The sequence below is a fragment of the Vigna angularis genome, chromosome 10 (assembly GCF_016808095.1).
Source record: "Vigna angularis cultivar LongXiaoDou No.4 chromosome 10, ASM1680809v1, whole genome shotgun sequence".
NCBI lineage: Eukaryota > Viridiplantae > Streptophyta > Magnoliopsida > Fabales > Fabaceae > Vigna > Vigna angularis.
In genome coordinates, this window is record NC_068979.1 from 11100643 (window position 1) to 11119844 (window position 19202).

Sequence of the window (19202 nt, forward strand, 5' to 3'; positions counted from 1 at the left end):
AACCTCGTCATTCGTCAATGTTTTTGTTATATTGTTTCATACTAAAACTTTTAATTATAAAAACTAAGCAAGAGCTGAGATTTCATCCCACTGTCTCAAAATTGGGAAAGATCCTATTCCACTCTTTAATTCCTTATTTGAGAAAAAACGGCTATCCCATGAAATTTATTAGTCCTAGAGTTTACGTTTTTAACATAATCATTATTTGTAATTTGTGGTTTTAAATTTTGCTTCTATCCATAATCTAATAATGTGAATGTTGTTTCTATTATTATTATTATATTGCTTTGTCAGATTTTTGATAAACCCCTAACTACTTTCTCCAAATCATAAACTATTTGATTCCTTAATAGACACATGTGTTACCAATCAATTTTGTTAGAGACTTATGCTCAATTCCATTGGATATGAACCACAATCCTCAAAGAAAGTTATACAAAGAAAAAATCAGTGATTTAGAAGTTGTGTCAAAAGAAAAATTGGGTCCAATTTGCAAATTATACTCTCATGATAAAATAAGCTGAAACCCGTCGTTGAAATTTCAATATACATAAGAAAAACCAGATCCAATCTGCAGGATTAGTATAGACCATATTGCAAGTGTTGCTTACAAATCAGATCCAATTTCCAAATGTCTTTCTTTTTGTACAAATGCTCACTTTTCATGATCTAGAATAGTTACCAGGTTGCTGGAATCAAGATAGACCTATCTACCCATAAGATGGGAAAATAACATATTAACAAGCACCTTAAATCTTGAAATAAAACATGATGACTCGCCTCACCTCTGATTCAAATGTGAAAACAACTCTTTTGTTCTGTAAACTTCGTTCTACATAGGTTGTCCAGGTAGCCTATAGTTTCCAATACCATGACAATGCGTGACTTGCATTGTTTGAGAGTATCAACAACTTAATTCTTCATAGAACTCCACTTATAAACTGGAGTCAACTACACTACAATCTCTAGGAAACAAAATTGAGGATTCTACCTGCTTGGGACATTCTCTTCAAGGCCACCAAACGTCAAAGGTATTGAGCTTGTATTCTTTCTCTGTTGTCTTCCCACCATTTCTTTGCATGCCCCTCTCCAAATCTCTCCCGGCTGCAGATAGAGTTGATAAACTTCAAAATCAAAAACCATATATGTGTGTGTGTATGTTTGTGTATTTATGTATATATAAAATTTTGATTTTTTTATGAAATTTGGCAACATGTCAACATGCAGGCTACGGGACCATGTCATCATTTCACTTCACCAACTAAGCACATGTTCCTCGGATTATGTTTTTGGGGAAGAACATGTCATGTTTTATTGAGGAGGAACCACTAGAAACTAGGAAACTGCTGACATGCATGATGATATAATATTACCTGAATCTGACACGACGAAGCTCCTTGGTTCCATCAGCTAGTTGCCTGATCGTGATGTACACTCCAGGTTCATCTTGCTCAATCCATTCTGCCTCCAGGTCACTAGCATTGCTCATTGAAGGCTCGTCTCTAGAAGAAGTGGTTGTCCTAGATGCTTCCACAGATGATCCTGCTGGGAAGTTTGGACCACCACCTTGATCCATAGCTTCAGATTGGTTATTCAATGAGGGTTTATAGTGATTCCTTGGTGTCCATTCCTTCAACGACATCGACCCCGGGCTTTCTTGTCCAGATGTCAGTCTTGAGTAAGAAGAATCTCTTTGCTGTTCAAAGGCAACAATGTATAATCACAAATCTTTAACTCAATATAGGCAAGTGTTGTTGTTGCAGTCTTTTTCATAAAAAATAACAAGGTCGATGAAATGAACTGCTGTAAACAAAACATCATACTGGTGTAGAAGTTGTAGATTACCTCATCCTCAGATCTGGAAGGAGTGTTAAGAGCTTGTCGATTGAATCTCTGGACATTGTAAAGCTCCATGATTCTGTCATAATTCTCACCCCACCATTTTTGAGCTTGCCACTTGTCAAAAATCTCTCGGCTTCAAATTTAAATGGTGAGTGCTTTCAGTCTTCACTCATAGTAGATAATTAACTTTTGCAACAACTCAAAATTTTCATATACTTTGTATGATATTAACTATTAAGGCCTCGAACATACATTTTCTATCACAAATTAGAACATGCAACTAAATCTATTGGTTCCCATTTTCAATTCAATTCTATCTCTACAAATGGAATCTATGTCAAGGGAAGTGGCAACAGTGCAGAGTTAGTCCAACAATTAATAAACAGTTTAGTTTGAACGGTTTCATTATTTAATGGTCTGAATAAAGAATCAAAGGTCTAACTTTATTAAAACAAGTAATAATATTCTCTGTATAATAATAAGTCCTCATAATAGGTACATATTCTTCACAACTTTCAATTCAAATCTATCTCTACAAAAATGGAATCGTGTCAAGGGCAGTGGCAACAATGCAGGGTTAGGACAACAATTAATAACTAATTTAGTTTGAGTGGGTTTATTATTTAATGCTCTGAATAAAGAATCATATATCTAAAATTAGTAAAACAATTCAGTATTAAGGCTTGTGATTTCTTAATATACCTGAAGCGAATTCTTTTGAGATCATTTCCACCATTAGGAAGAGACACAAAGGTAATGTGAACACCTGGTTCCACCTGTGCCATCCACTCCTTGGTTTCATCCTCTTCCTCAACAACAACATCACATGCTGGTGCTGACTCAGGGCCTCTAGAGGTCCTATCACCATTCAAGCCACCCATAAATCTTTGGTCTGATCTACCACCAGGGATATAGGAGCTTGTGAAGTCCCAAGCAGGGGTTGAAGTTGAGCTTGCTCCTCCAATATAGGGGTATGGAACCCCTTCTGAAATGGTGTCAAAGTCAGGATATGGCCTCTGTCCTTTCTTGTAGGCACTGGACCCTGTGCAAGGTCTGCACTGCTTGTAAGAACCTGAAAACTTCAGTACCATATCCTTTAACTGCGAATGCAGAAAAGGAAAAAAAGAATCAGATTAACATCAATGCATTAAAAATTACGATTCAATTACGTACCAAAGATATCTATTTTCTGAGAAACATACAAAATTGATGACAAGTGACATTTGATAAACAGATAAGTACTTCTTGGACGAAAAACTAAGAAAGATAATCACATGCCTATCTAGCTGCAGATGAGCACTCCCAAATGGTGAGAGAAGTTACTTTCAATTGAGCAATTATTTTAAGATTGATTATAAAATGTTTTACCATAACACGCCACCAAAAGATAAATTTAGACGTGAAACGTGCCATCAGAATACTGTTACATAAAAGTGCATTAAAATTATTTCAAGACGAATATAACTGTATCGTATATTTTTCAAAAGTTGCATTATACATACATGTACTTGGTCAACACTACACCTTCATGTAAACCTACTTTTACAGATCATGCCACTTTATCAGAATATCTCAAACTTTTAGAAAAATTGAGATTCTTGAATAGTGACACATTCTGCATCTATGGATTTGACCAATGACACTTAAATTGGGAAGCATCTGATGAGGATGCGTTTAAAAAATATTTTTAGTGCTTAAGAATGTGTTAATGCTTTCAAAACACCTGAGTGCTGTACTTTCCCCTACAGCTAACAATGTAGATCCCTCCTTTACATATTCCCTTTTAAAAATCCAATATAATTGTATCATCCGGTGATACAGTTGATGAATAAATAATTATATACAGAAAAACATTTCTCAACTTGCCAGAAGAAGAAAATACAATTCAAGTTTCCCACTCTCAAAACCCTTTTAGTTTAGTGATATTGGACCACCCCTTCCCCACATCCACCGAGATTTCAACAGAGCATGGCAGCAGAAGTGTTTGTCAAAGGGCTTACAGGGGAAGAGTAGGGAAACTTAGTTGGGATGTTCAGAAACAAGAACTAAAAAATATGTTTGGATGAAACTAGATGAAGTCTAAGGTTTCAGATTTGTGTCATTTTCGAAGCATCGTGCAATAGCTTTACAGCTGGTATGGTGGAGAATGTACTTGGGTATAGGATACAAGTGGATGACAACAACAGCAGTGAACATGAAAGTCCATTATAGGAACCTTATTTATATCCTACTATCACCTATGTACCCCCAATGGAAAGCATTTCCTGTTTGCACAAATCTCCAACAATATCTATCCAAATATTACTTGTCAACATTTTCACACAAATCAGAAACATATGGTTCAAAATGGGCTTCAGAACATGCCTCAAATACAAGTCTCTAATAAGATATTTCAACCAAAGTTCCCCATCTTTTTAAAAAAGGTTAGTGTGATATTAAGCATGAAGATGAGGGTAACTAGTATGCAAATATACAGGAGAAAAAGAATCGATATGTGCACTCATAGCAAATAGTAACAGTAACCTACTTTCACTCACATGTAACCGTTCTCTTCCTAGTGAGTGTTCATTAACCAATAATTGCCATTACAACACCTTAACAACATCATAATGACTCATCAATCCACAATGACCGTTATACGGCTACTAAGCCTAACTATTGAATAGACTTGAAGGAGGAAATGAAAAACCACTGACCCAAAGACATTGGTTTTGTACTTCTGGAGGACCTACTACCAATATTCTATTGAGAACCTTAAGAAATGCAAACATATTTTTCTGACAAAAACACTCCGAAAATGATATATTTTCTCCCATAATAAGTATCTATACATGCTGCATATGGACATAATAGAAAACTTTTGGGACGACAAGAATTCAAGGATGGGCCACATTCCAAGATACGAATATAGCATTCCCTTCTGTGCTAGGCATCTTTTGTGAACATTATTACCTAAACCGCGGAATGTGGAACATGTTGCCACATTGCCACTGCTGCTCTTCACGTCCCAAATCAAAGAAGATTTTTATTTTCACAGCACATTAGCTTTTACTTGTTTGAAAAATGCAACTTAAGGTAGTTGTAAGTCAATGATAAGTGAATAATAACAAAGTACTAACTCTAGGCTATGCCAGCACCAGTCAAAATGATAATTAAAACCCGGCACGTTATATGGTAAAATTCTACTGCGCGCTCTAGCTATACATTGGAAACATAATGCTGTCACTATTATAAAGTCTGATTGAAACAAACCAACTTGCTCCTCTAATGTGGTATTATAAGTAGCCAAAAAGGGTACTGGTAACCTACTTGGCAAGTTGGTTCCGTAATTTCTAACTCTAGAGAGAATAATAAGCACTGGAACCGACTTGACTGGTTGAAAATGCTATATATGGTCACGTCACGGCACCACCACATGCATGAAAATAAAACCAATTAATGGAGCAAACCGTGGAAGGAAGTGGACCATCCGTCAACAGCAAAAGTGCCCAAAACGCACCACACTTGCGTCATCCTAAACCAAAACAATCCTCACCTATGATGCATATATAATATAAATATCTCAAGAATGTGTGAATGTGTATGTAGGCCGTATAGAGGTATACGTGGAGGTAAAAGATTCAAAAGGGGTGGTCCCCACCGTAGTATGAGGACCCCAATATTGGTTTGATTTTGTTGGTTTTCACTAAGATGGGAAAAGAAGCTAAGCTGCAAAAGAAAAGTTTGTAGGTGTGAAGAGTGAGATGGGACTAAGAACCTGCGCACTCAGACTTTTGACAACTTCTTTTGTACTCGACGTGCCACTCTCACAACCTTCTTCCCCTTCCTCCGCCGTTTGCTTCGTACACGCTATGCATGTAAACATTTCCACCACTTCTCACTGATCCTCACTTTTTTTTGTGTTTCTCCTGCACACCAACAGCAAAGAAACAAAGCATTTATGAGCAAAAAGTGCCGAAAGTTTAAAACCATATCAGTTAATACGCACGCCGTTGGTTTTGAATGGAGAAAGAAACACATAAAAGAGCAATGAATAAAAAATGAAAAACGAAAACGGTTCGGGATAAAGTCGAGAGATGAGAATATATAGGTGGAGGGAATCACTTTCATTGAATAAAACAGTGACAGGGAATGACCATTTTTGGTAAGTAAAAGCAATGGTTAGAGATAAAGAAGGCACCGAAATAAAGAAGAACCAGAAGAAGCAACCGAGTTAGAATGCAACTAATGAAATAATAAGAATAACAATAAAAGAATTGAAAAGAAAACTGGTCAAGTAACAATATATCCTTCACGAGGAACAAAATGGTCCTTAGCTAAAAATACAAAAGGGTAAAGCAAAGCAATCTTGAGAGCACAAGGCTCGGGATCAGAGCAAGAGCAAAAGCTATAGGCACCCCAAAACCGAAAAGAAGGAATAATTGAAAGCAGAAAGAAACAAAACGGAGGCAACTGCGAATAAATGCAAAGAAAGACTGAAGGGTCATTGATCATCCTCGTTAGAAGAATGATCAAGAATAATTCACAATGCCACATACTTACTTACTGCTGCAAGCAGCGATAGAAGGTAATAAGTAATAATAATGTGGGTTGGTGCTTTATCGTACAGAAATCGAAAATAAAAGAAGCAAAGCGTGTCGAAGCCGAAGTTTTCTGACACGTCCCTCACGCACCCGTCTACTCTTGTGATTCTCTTCCTCTTCTCTCTTTATCTTTTGTGTAAATCGCAATCAATCCCCGTTCTCCGAGATAACACTCCAAAACCAAAAAGCTAAGCACCACCGAGTCCGAGACCGAGTCCGAGTCCGACTCACTCACCAGCTTCTAGAGAGAGAAACAACTACCCTTCAGTGGTACTGCAATTATTATTACTCGTTACAAAGAAAACAATAATACAAACAAAAAAAAAGGTTATTGTCACACACTAAACAAGAAACAACATGGGTTGAACGTGAAAAATTGTTTGTCGGAGGATGAAAGGTGTGTGTGATGCAGGCAAAGAGACATGAGAAGAAGATGAATAAGCAGAAGAAGAGAATTGTTGTATTGTAAAAGTGATGTCATTGGTATAAATAGCTATTCGAAAACGACTTACCAAGGGAACCTCAACTGCTTCTTCTTGTGCTTTGTCTCTCTGTACACACTCTCTCACACACACTAAGGAATCTTCTATGATCTTGTTCTAAGCTTCAGGTTTCGGTCCTCTTTATACTCGCTCCTTCTCTTCCCTCGGCCTCATCGATGGACAGTTCGTCTGCACCACAAGCACACGCTTTTGTTTCGCTTTCGGAGGCGCACCCCACCCCCACCACCACGAAAACCGTGCTTGCTACGTTGTCGTTTTCCGCATGGCCATGAAAATGATGAAATCGGTCCACATGCCAAATTGCTTGGGATCCCAAACCTAATTGTCGAGTTCCATGTCAATGCAACAAAACAACAAAGATTGCGCTACGCACAGCTCACACATGCTCTGTCAGTTACAATGAAGCACTACAATGTCATACAAAAACACTGACACACGATAATTTGGAGATAAGAACGAGAACTCCACGGAGAGAAATTGCAATGCCGAGCTGGGAAGTTCAACAGAGGAACAGAGGGTGTGGGTGTGAAGGAGTTACGGGGCCAACTGAGACGAGAATTTCGGGGGTGGCGATATTTTGAAGAGAGGAAGACAGTGTTTGAGGTTGTCGTATTTATATTTGAGGCTGTGGGGGTGACGGCATCAGGTTTGGGCGTTAAGTTTTTTGAAGCAAAATGTTTTGAAAGAGAGAATGAACACTGGGACCTACATGTCTGGTCCAGGTTGATCCAATGGTCGAACGTGTAATCTTTTTTGTTAGATGACGCTACGTGGCGTCATGTAGTTGGCTTTGATCATTTGATGTGTTTTTTAGAGGTATGGATGGCTGGGATTCGCTCAGGAGATTGGGGTTTGACAGGTTTCAAAATTTTGGAACTTTCCCATCCAGCTTGTACGTTTAAATGTAGATTTTATTATCATTTATTTTTCATATCTAAATTAGCTTTTTTAAATTATTTGTTTTTTTACTAACGTCTAATTTATGATTTTTTTAAATTGAAATGAGAACATTTTTGTTCGTCATGCTACTCCATTAAATAGTTTCATGCATTTTCATATAAAAAAAAAAACAGAAATGGGAAATTTAAGTTAATAATTAAAAGTTATAGAGGTTAAATAAAATCATATACTATTAAAAAGGTAAAATTCGTCACATATGTAGAATTGAATATTCGTATCAGTCTTATTTTGAAGTGGTGGAAACATTCTAAAACTAACTTAATTAAACATATACCTACAATAATTATTAATGTGAGAGTTCAATAAATGAAAACTTAACCAATATAGGTTGTTAATTTTCTGATAAAGTAAAGAATAACTTGCATTTTTCGAAAAGAGAATGAAGAGAGAAAGAATAACGTTTCCTTCAATGTCAAGTGTACGTTTGAGCTTTATAAGGGTTGCATGTGCAACAATTTTTTGCCATGATAAACAAACTAGTGGTGTACTTCAAACCCTAGCTAGATCACTAGAGATTATTCTAAACTTGATTATTTTTTGTGATCATCGATCCTTTTCATGAAAAGTTCATCATTGTCTTCATCAATGCCTCAAGTTTCTTTCACAAAATACCACATGCATGAACTCTATTCGATATATGAATAGATAATCTATTATTCTAGATTTTCAGGTTCTATCGTAACAACATATTAATTTATCCATGGATCATATCTTTTAATAAGTTTGATAGGACAAATTAAATCAAAACTAATCATAATTAATTCTTATGCAAATTATCACTTTACAAGCAAGGTTATATATATAACACTAGGCAAATGTTATTTTTAAGTCATTTAATAATAAAGAATATGTTCTTTAAAAAATTATTTTAATTTTTCATTTTATGTCATGCAAATAATTAAAAATGAAATTTGTGAATTCGGAAAGTATTTCTTTTTATTGATAAAATAATTAAAAACATTTTTTTCTTTTGTGTCTGAATACAAATAAGATCTTAATGAAACTATTTCCAATGAAGTTATGGCAACTAGCTAAACTTAGTTAATAATGTTAGAATCTATCCACGTAAGTTTTGACTAATGTTTACTTCCCACATTTATAATATTTACAAACAAAACTACTATTTTTGAAAGTAAATTAAAACCATCAACATCAAAAACACACATGATTTTGAAACAGTAGTAAACAATTATTGTGAACTTATACATCCGTTAATGGTGAAAATTTTACAATAATCATACATAGAAATCAAATTACTAATTTTTTTTTCTTAAAACGGTTATCATCAAGCAATAACTAATATATAATAATTTTCTTAACTATGCATTTTTTAATTATTTTTTTTCTTGGAACCTAAAAAAGTGAGGGCTTTTACCATTAGAGTTAAACCCTTATTTGTTTTAGTATTAAAATAACTATTGTGCTTTAATAAGCATACATATTTAACATAAATCTAATTACATACACATAGGGACTAAAATTACTCAATAAATAAAAAATATGATGAATAAAATTGCACATAAAACTTGAAAAAGAGAGAAATAGAAAGAAAAGAAAACAGAAGGCATCTTAAAAGGGACAAAAGTTGAAGCACTGTTGGAAAATACCCTCTGCTCCAAACACGACATTTCCCTATTCTGTCTGCTCATTTACTGAACTAGAATCGTACCTAACACTGCTTTTTTTTTCCACTGAATGTTTCTTCTCATTCCACAACTAAACTAATGGAGATGAACATGGCTAAAACTCAATTTAACTTGAATTAAGTATAAATTAATTTCTAAAGATTATATGATGCATATTATAAATATTAAAAGGGTTATTTGACATGTTATGATCACAGTAAACTGAAAAGTGTGTGTAGGATATACTCTTATATTAACAGAGATAATGATTATATTAACAGAGATAATGATAAAGGTAATTCTCACTTTATAAAATAAAATAAAAAAGAAGGTTAAGATGAGATTGATGATGCAAGGAAGGGTAGGTTACAAAGTCGTTTGGTCCAATCAGTTTGCAAGAGTTTAAGGGCCACTGCAACAATTGCTTTCTCAACATATCTGTGTGAGAGAATCAAAATCAAAATTGGAATTGCAATAGAAGCAGGATTTTCAATAATGCTTCCACAACACACGAATAAAAAAACTGAAACAGAAGTCCTTCAATTGCTTGTGAAATGTTTGGTTAAAAAACAAAAATGATTTTTTTTTCTTCTGTTATTTGATTGCTTATATATAAAAAAATATGAATATGAAACTGCATAAATACTGAAGATAATAATATAAACAAAAGTATTTGTCTCTTCCATATTTTTAAAGGCTTTATTCTTCACTTTTCTTTTCAGTTCAGAAAGAAGCACTTTTAACGTGGGATTCATATAATTTTTTTACTTTTGTGTTCTTCCAAATTTTGTTCTTTTTATTTTCAACTAAACCGACAGATGGTTAGTCTCTTTGGTATGTCTATCTTACAGTCATATCAGGATCAGCCTTAGAGGAAGTTGGAGGGAATAATGACTGTTCTAGACTTATGATTAAAAAGGGTTCTAGTTTTCTTTTACACCATTTTAATATCATAAAAAACTAATTTTTTAATGATATTTCACTGATCACACAAACCCCTTTTCAAAGATGATATTTTATGTTTATGTGTATCTAAAGGTAAAAAAAATATATATTTTACACTATTTACACATTAAGAATCTTTATTTTACTTGGTCCATCATCATAATATATGAACTGTGCTGTTTTGCTTTTTCTATTTTGCCTCCTTTCCATGACTAATTTACCAAGGCATAGTCAGAGAGTGTGTAACCCAAACCACTTCTCCCCAGAAGAGTATAGAGTAATTTGTACGGCAACCAGAAGCACTTGGCACCGGCTATACCAGTGACCAGTGTCACTTTTTGGCCTTGTCCAGGAGAGTGTGCAACTGGCCATCATAGGTTGTGAGCATGGCTGCAAAGTTTGCACTATATGCAAGTGATAATGTGCTTTACCCTTAACTTAACCCATCACTTATTGTCTTTGTCCTTTGCTTTATTCCTAGGGCTAACTCTCTCTTTAAGCAAAGAATGGTTGGAATTGATGGACAACCAAACTACACCATAATATAAAACTACTACAAATTCTCTTTTTGTATTTCTCTGCATGTGTCAGCATGCCACAATATTTCTTTTGTTGCTTAGTGTCTTCTCTTTCTGAGCCTGAGAGAGGTTATTCCATGTGTCACCATCTGCGGGGCCATGCTTTTGCTAAAGAAGTTTTTACCGGATCTTGTTAGAGAAGAAAGCATAGCAAGCTTCAATTCAAATATATATGTATCTATATACATTGCTCTGATTTTCAACAGAATTCAATTCAAATATATCCGACACTTTAATTACCCTCTTTGTTATTTTGTTAATCTCTCTTTATCTTGTATGTTTAAAGACAAAACACAATTCTTAACTTACAAAATACAATTGTTTTCTGTTACTTATTTGCAGGCAGCACAGATCAAATCTTGGTTTTATCTTTCTTTTGTTTTCTGTCACTTTGAGGAGGGTCTTTGTTTTTAATATGATATACCCTTTTGTAAAGTCAAGGACTAAATAACTCTCTAGTCGTTTAAGGAACTTAAATCTCTTCATTCATATATTGTATATATGTATAAAAAAATTATTGAGGATCAAATTCATGATAAACTAGCTGTATATATCAAAACTGTCACATCGTGCACTTGGCCTTACAAACTCCATGTGTGTGCATTGGACAAATACAAGTCTTGTGTGTGGATCCAAATATTGTAATGCTGAAAGCCTTAGAATCTATACGTTTCATCAAGCTTGTCAAAAGTCATGTTCAAAAATCCCATGAAAGGTTGAGAGGACATGAAAACATGGTGTAGATTATGCCACTTTTTAACGTTAGGAATGTTCTGTTTTTTTCTAGTGAGCAATAACAGGTAGTGGTAGATATATATTATTGTACTATAAAAAGTGATCATAAAGCTCTTCATTCGGCAGTCCCTCCCTCAAAGCAAAATCCACACATAATCTCAATCCCCAAGTGTTTCTTTCCCTATTTCCAATGTTTGGTTCTGATTACTTTGGTTTTTATATGATTCTTTTGATTTCTTGCTTCAGATTAAAAACATTGCTTACCATGTGTTAAAAGAAGAGACACGAGTGCGCTGTCTCGTGCAAATATACTGTATATTGAAGCTTTAAACCTATCCGTACGTCAATCTCATACATGTATATGCTCAAGTAGCTTGAGTATGCAACTTGTTTCTAACTCAATTTCATGCATGATGCAGATTCAAACCAAGGAATCTTGGGTTTTGCCAAAATGTGGATTCCTAGGTCTTATGTGTAGTCTTATCTATATGGCTTCTTACAAAGTACATCGAAAGCATGCAAGGGCCAAATTGTAAGGATTTGCTTATTCTTAAAGGAACCTTGTAATGATTAAGGAATAAAGAGTCTAATTAAGATGTGATAGGTTTAATATCATTGGAAGTATGTAGATTGATTTATAAAAGGAGAAGAATATATTAGCCTATTGCATGATTCGATTTTTGATGATTTGAGAGGGAAAGAAAGGAAAAAAGGTTTGATTAGATGGAGAGGACAACTACATTTGTTGATTTGTTTTGTGGGGGAGGGAAGGAAATTAAATTGAATAAGAGTAACCTGAATATTCAGCTTGTTTTTGATTCTGCATAATGAGGATAAGATTATCTGTAAAGGCTGAAAAAATAGAAAAGAAAAAAACAGGATCACAGGAAAAGATAAAAATATGAGCCTGAACTATTCTCTTCTGAACAAAGAGGAAAACATTCAATAAACCACTTTCTTTTTCATGTTGGTCCTCTTTACAGAGACAAGATTTAAAACTGTCCATGTACCCCCAAACCCTTTAAAGAAAAGAAACGGAGTTGCAGCAAATTCTTATGTTACAGCATTTTGATTGATTTACCAAAGGGAAGTGCTGAGTTATGCATATTTATTCTGCATTTGCACTGCCTTGCATCTTGTGTGGCCTACTTTACTGTGGAGGAAAAGGACACATTACTTCACCTGCCTGTGCAACATAAAGACATGATGAGTCAATGTAAGTTCAGGTGTAGAATTGCACGTGTTTTCCACTACACCATGCACTGATTGGTCATCAATCACTTGAATAAGTTCCAACTGATGATACAGTAAAGCAAACTTTTATTTTCCATTTCTTTGATTAAAATACTGAACATGCTTCACTACAGATACCCCAAAGTTTTCAGAAGCAATTGACTACAAGATATGGCTTTGACTATGCCCAAGTAATAGCTCAACTGATCAACTCAGTTATGCTTGTTGATGTATAAATCTCATATATAAATTGCGCATCATATCTTGTAACTGATAGAATAAGGCACGACTTTAGTTGTGGCAATGTAGACTGACAGATCTTGCAAGGAGTGATAGAACTTAGATTCTCCACTGGTTTTTTGTATTGTTTTTCTGCTGTGTCTTCAGATACATTGATTGACATTGATTTTGATATTTTAAAATATAATAAAAGAATTTTTATACACTAATATCAGTATATTTTTAATACTCAACAGAGAACAATACTAAAAAGACTCAGACAATCTTCAGTTGGAGTGACACTATGGAGCCCCTCTTGAAATTTGGACCCTTTGGGGGGAATTTCACCTGCATGGTCAAGATTGATTTACAATATCACTTTTACGTGTTTGAGACAGAGAAAAGAGAATGATTGCTGTTATTGTTCTGTTCTAAGTCATTCAATTATCGTTAATAATTTGCAAGCACATTGTTAGGCTATGATCACCCCTGTATTCCCTATCAGTTAAGGTTGGATCAATGCTTGATCCAACAATCAAAACTAGACTTAATATGATTGGTTTGAACTTTCTTTTTTTCCTCGGATTACATGTATCTTTCTATGTTTAAGCTGCATAGCATAAATTTAAGATGATAAAAAAAAATTATTTAAGATATTTAAAATATTTGTATATTCAAAATTCAAACTCAAATCATTGATTATGCAGAAGCAATGCCAAGCCAACCAATCAGTGTATGTGCTTGGTCGTGATAGGCTTGAACTTTAATGTTCGTCTTTTGACCTTCAATTAATGTATGTGCATTGATCCCTTTAGATTTTTGCTTGTGCAGATTCAATTCGATCGCCTTAAAATTATATCTAATAATTAACAGAAACTTAACAAAAGTATGCATACCATTTTGCTTTAAGAAAACAATAGAATATTGAAGTTAACAATACATTTCTGTGAAGTGTTATATAGAATTTTAAAGTAATAGTCATAATTTGAATCTTGGAGAAACTACCAACCAGTACTAACAGGGAATCAAATACACATGTACTAAAATTCAGAGATTAAAAATGCATTTAATTCAATATGGTAATACTCCAACTCTTACGAGGTGGAGACTTGCACGGTATGAAGATCAACTAGCATGTTTCTCAAGAAATTATGAACAATAAAATTTATAAACTCAACTTAAGAGGAAAAAAACTACACTTTATATCAAGCCAATTCAATAAAAAATTTATAGGGACTGAAAATAAGCTCAAATTTTCCGCATATGGATGACATTGAGTTTGAATTAGTTGTGAAAAAAATAACATTTCGAATAATTAATTATATAAAATAAATTTTATGTTTAATTAGATGTTTTAAGTTGATATTGTTATTTAAAATAATTAACTTCTTTTTAGATTTACCAAAACACATTTTTCTCTACAATTACTTGCATATAAAGGGAGATTAATATTTGGTTTTATGTTGGTGAAAAGAAAAAGAAATACTCACAATCTAATAGCTTGTAATCATAACCTCCAAAATTTTGTTAATATAAAATACTTTTCCTTATTATATAAACCTGAGATTATATTATATAATTTTCACTACTATTACCAAGCAAGAGAGAAGAGGATTATAGAGATTTGTTATAATCTACACCAAACTACACTGAAGCACCAAACAAATAATAAAACATTCGATGGCAAAAGAATAGACTAATTCTTTCTAGATCCACCTCTAAGGGACTGCCAAAAAACAGGCCAATTCTTTTGAGCCTCATTCCAACCCCAAAAGGAACCTTCCCTTAATGGGTCCCAACTGGAGGACACAATCCCGTAACTCACTCCTAACAAAGCAGACCCAAAGAAAAAGAAGGACACAATGAAGGGCACCCAAGTGGGCACATCAATCTTCAACCCAACCTTAAGATAGTAGAAAAATGGGAAAAACAAAAGCCCAATACCTAGCGGAATCCCAACTGAGACTGCCATCCTGTTCATCATCCTATTGGTCACTATCTCAGGAATAACTCCCCTGTCTGGTTCTTCCTCTTCATCATCATCTTCATCTCCATCTTCTACATACTCCCTTTTTATCTTCTTGCTCTTCTTCTTTTTCTTTTGGGAAGAGGGTCCAAACCCCTTGGGCCCCTTAAAAGTTGCACATATAGGTGCAAGGTGTGGCAAATGAACCTGATGATGAAATTCTGATCTGTGAATAGGGAACTCAAACTTCACATTTTCACTGAAATAGTTATTCCTGTCGAGTCTCCATATATTAATCCTACCATGCTGCAGTACACAATTCAGCAATCAGAATCACAGAAACAGACTACACAACATTATACTTAATTCCAATGTCATGAACAGACAATTTGAACACTGCACAATGTTAATTAATTATTAAGTAATCAGAATCACATGAAGCAGAATTCCAATCCTAATGTCTTATCCAGTAGTATTCTAAGTCAGGATAAATATTTTGTTTCTCCCGTATTATAGTGAGGCAGAAAGGAAACCCAATTGCCAAAAACTAGGTTAAATTGGCAAAAAAACAAAAACAGGAAGCAACTTTTTTTTTTTCAAATAGACGAATGTTTTGTAGAGTTTATCAGATCATAATTGTCTTATAGAATAAATAAATAAAAGTGGAGAAGGGTTAAGAGAAAGAGAGAGAACCGTGTGAAGAAACTGTGAATTGAAGAATGTGGCAGCAGTTGCAACCATTATGCTGTGCCTGAGGGAAAAATGGCTCAAGATTGTAAGTAGTAGGGTGGGGAGTGAAACATGTTTTGAGTAGGAAAATAGGAACACGGAAAAAGGAGTAAATTAGGATTTTATTTTAAGGGTGAGACATCATGGGAGTGATAATTGAGGAGAGATTTTAAGGATAAGGTTTTGTAATGAATGAAATCTCACAATTCCAACATTTGCTTTCTTTGGGTTTTGGATATGCAGCAATCTGCATACTTTTGTCTTCAGACGTCGACGTATGGAACTGGGCCTTACTACATCTGGGCCAGTTCCAAAGTGCGGCCATATCTTCCTGCATCCTCAATTTTTTTATGCACCCCATGAAATTTAAAATTCCTTTTTTACCTTTATGAAATGATATTGAAACAATAAAAAAAGAAAAAATTTTATTTAATTTCTGAATTTGGTAATTTGAAATGTATTACCACGAAATTGCATTCTAGAATGATAATTTTGAAATATATAGATTAGAAACTATTTTATAATCGACAATTCAAAATTTATAATTGGATTTAAAATTTCAGTCCTTGTTCTTATTCTCCAAACATAGGGGTTCTTCTCCACTCCATCAAACATAAACCCACAGACCATTTTGAAACATTGCATTATAAGACGTCTTCGGATTGTACATTCTGAAACTCAAAATGAAAAAAAAAAGAATAAAATTGAAAATTTTAAATGAATGAAGGTGAAAAAAGAAATTATGGAAGTGCAAGAAGAAGAAGCTGCCCAATTGTTGTTCAATTATATGAAACAGAAAAAAGAAATATCTTAACAGATTAAAATTATCTAAAAATATCTTCAAGCATTTCAACTTATCTAAAAATATGAATTATCTCATTAAAATTTCTTATACATACAACTGATTAATATTAACAGATTAAACTACCATGGAATTACACAAAATTCAAAACGAAATGTCTTATAATCTTGCCAAGAATACCTCGAATTGTGGGATTCAGCATGTGAAATGTGTCATCGTGTATGCATGAGTGCACAGGTTCACCAACATGCAATTATTGTACCTTGGCGTTTTCTACACCAAAATATTGAAAATAAAAAAAAAAACTCGTGAAAAATGAGAGAATATAATATGCTTGCAAAGAATAAAAACAATTCTGGAAAATGTAATACAGTACATCTTATATGATAAATTAAATATTTTTTAATAACTAATATTCATTTATTTTTTTAAAGAACCTCCTACCAGTTTCCATATTTTAAAAGATTAAATCCAATTCATCCCAAATTCAACCAACACGTATTAATATATTCTAATTTAACTCCACTATTTTTATATTTTTTTTCCTAATTCAAGACATTCTGTTTGCTGGTTGGTCTGATGTAGTTTTTTTTAACATCGGAGATAAATTTATCTAAATATTATAAAAATGAATAAATAAAAAAATATTACTACTAATAAATAAAAAAAATTATTAGTAATGAATAAGTTGTATATGTATTCATGAAAACTTGTATATAAATGTATAAAATTTGAAATTAACTTAAATACAATATATTGTCATTGAAATGAATCTCAATGACTTAATTTTTTTTTCATAAATTAAATTAATACTGTAATTATTTTGATTCCAAACGACTTTATTTTTTTCACAAATTATACAGAGGTTTCACTGACTTTACTTTTTGAAGTCGTTAGCCCACTATCAATAATGTCTTGTCTATGTTGGCAACATCTATGAAATTTGTTCCGAATATGTAAAAGAACGGTTTCCTTCAGATTAGGTTAAGTTTGGTAATCACTGCTACTTGATTCTTTGAACGATTGGCATGGCTTCTTCAAGCTCTCTCTTGAGGATGGAAGAAATAGCAGGGAAAGGAAGAGGTCTTGTTGCAGCAAAATCCCTAAAAGCAGGTCAAATAATTCTCACTGAATCCCCTCTCATTCTCTACTCAGCTTCTCCTCTCTATGCACCATCTTCTTCACCTTTCACCAACTGTGATCACTGCTTCAGAATCTTATCCTCTCACACAACCATTTTCCGATGCCCCTCTTGCTCCCACCACACTTTCTGCTCCCAAAGCTGTCTCTCATTTGCACAAAACTCCTCACACTCCAATTGGGTATGCAAAGCTCTCACCTTTCTTCTTCAACACCCCAACTCAACACTCTTTCAACAACACCCTCCAGAACGCCAAGTTCAAGCTCGTTTCGTTGTAGCTTCTCACAACCTCTTCCTCCACTCCCCTTCTCAACTTCACACTTTCCTCTCTCTTCATGGCACTCCAGATACTGCCATTTATGATGTTGCCAAGTTTCTCCATTCTCTAATCTCACCTCTTTTCCCACCCGAGGGTCAACTTTCTGTAGATCTCACTGCACAACTTCTTGCAAAGGACAGACTCAACTCCTTCTGCTTAATGGACCCCTATTCCCCTGATGGGCCTCAGAGATCCATCAAAGCTTATGCTATTTACCCCAAAGCCACGTTCTTCAACCATGACTGTGTTCCCAACGCCTGCAGGTTCGATTATGTGGACACTGGTGATGAACACAACACTGACATAGTTTTTAGGTTGATCGAGGATGTTCCTGCTGGGAAAGAGATCTGCATCAGCTATTTCAGGATTGGAAGGGATTATTCCACCAGAAAAAGGATCTTGATGGAGGATTATGGCTTCACTTGTGGATGTGATAGGTGCAGGATCGAAGCAAATTGGGGAGAAAACCAGGTGGAGATGAACAGTGACCTGCCACACGTGCGGTTCCTTCGCAAGCATGTTTGTGAGAGGAAGAATTGTGCTGGCACAATGGCTCCTCTGCCTCCAAAAGATTATGTGCCTTCTAATGTTCTGGAGTGTAACTTCTGTGGCAATTTGAAAGAAATATGATTGTGACGTTGCTTAGTTTTGATGTCAATGAAATTGTTATATCAGTTGTATTTTCTGGTATCTTTTTGGAAGACTCAGATTATGCAATGTGGTTACTCTTGTCTTTTAGTTTTGCTTGAAGATAGTGACATTGCATTCTGTATAGTCCTTTGATTCTGAGAATTCTTTTCCTTGGGAGAAAAACCTTTTTCTCAAAACAAAAACCGTTGAAATGTGAAATTTTCGTTTGTTGCAAACACACTTAAGAGAAATAGTTTAGTCTGTCAGTGTATCTTTGACAAAAACTATAACGACACATGATTTAGATCAATTTTCAAAGACTAGTTAAATAAAATTAAAACAAAAAATGTCCACACGAAATTTTATAGATGAATGCAAACTTTATTTTACAA

At 34.3% G+C, this 19202-nt stretch overlaps 3 protein-coding genes and 1 long non-coding RNA gene across 10 annotated transcripts; 2 read left to right on the top strand and 2 right to left on the bottom strand.

The window, feature by feature from the left end:
• Positions 1–603: 603 nt before the first annotated feature.
• LOC108334565 (protein BREVIS RADIX) lies at positions 604–7561 on the bottom strand. Of its 5 annotated transcripts, none has more exons than XM_017570421.2 (7): positions 6938–7561; positions 6385–6666; positions 5600–5750; positions 2545–2942; positions 1846–1975; positions 1374–1696; positions 604–1104 (listed from the first exon to the last, which is right to left on the bottom strand). In XM_017570421.2, the coding sequence occupies exons 3-7, from the start codon at positions 5705–5707 to the stop codon at positions 1026–1028; spliced, it is 1038 nt and encodes a 345-aa protein (XP_017425910.1). In that variant the 5' UTR covers positions 5708–5750; positions 6385–6666; positions 6938–7561; the 3' UTR covers positions 604–1025. The 5 variants fall into 5 exon arrangements, with proteins under 5 accessions (XP_017425910.1, XP_017425909.1, XP_017425908.1 ...); XM_017570420.2 differs by having other exon boundaries at positions 6516–6698; XM_017570419.2 differs by having other exon boundaries at positions 6450–6698.
• A 3491-nt stretch (positions 7562–11052) lies between these two features.
• LOC128194369 (uncharacterized) lies at positions 11053–13596 on the top strand. The gene is made up of 3 exons (XR_008245820.1): positions 11053–12109; positions 12191–12303; positions 13481–13596. It is a non-coding gene; the product is annotated as an uncharacterized LOC128194369 (long non-coding RNA).
• Positions 12663–16130, bottom strand: LOC108335285 (protein PAM68, chloroplastic). 3 transcript variants are annotated; one of them, XM_017571265.2, is made up of 3 exons: positions 15883–16128; positions 15168–15495; positions 12663–12957 (listed from the first exon to the last, which is right to left on the bottom strand). In XM_017571265.2, exons 1-3 carry the CDS (start codon positions 15928–15930, stop codon positions 12950–12952), a joined length of 384 nt encoding a protein of 127 aa, XP_017426754.1. In that variant the 5' UTR covers positions 15931–16128; the 3' UTR covers positions 12663–12949. The 3 variants fall into 3 exon arrangements, with proteins under 3 accessions (XP_017426754.1, XP_052725908.1, XP_017426753.1); XM_052869948.1 differs by lacking the exon at positions 12663–12957 and adding an exon at positions 13191–13571 and having other exon boundaries at positions 15883–16130; XM_017571264.2 differs by lacking the exon at positions 12663–12957 and having other exon boundaries at positions 14830–15495; positions 15883–16125.
• Positions 16131–17600: 1470 nt separating this feature from the next.
• On the top strand, positions 17601–18952 carry LOC108335351 (histone-lysine N-methyltransferase ASHR2). Its single transcript, XM_017571354.2, has one exon. It carries the CDS (start codon positions 17749–17751, stop codon positions 18808–18810), a length of 1062 nt encoding a protein of 353 aa, XP_017426843.1. The 5' UTR covers positions 17601–17748; the 3' UTR covers positions 18811–18952.
• The last annotated feature ends 250 nt before the right edge of the window (positions 18953–19202 follow it).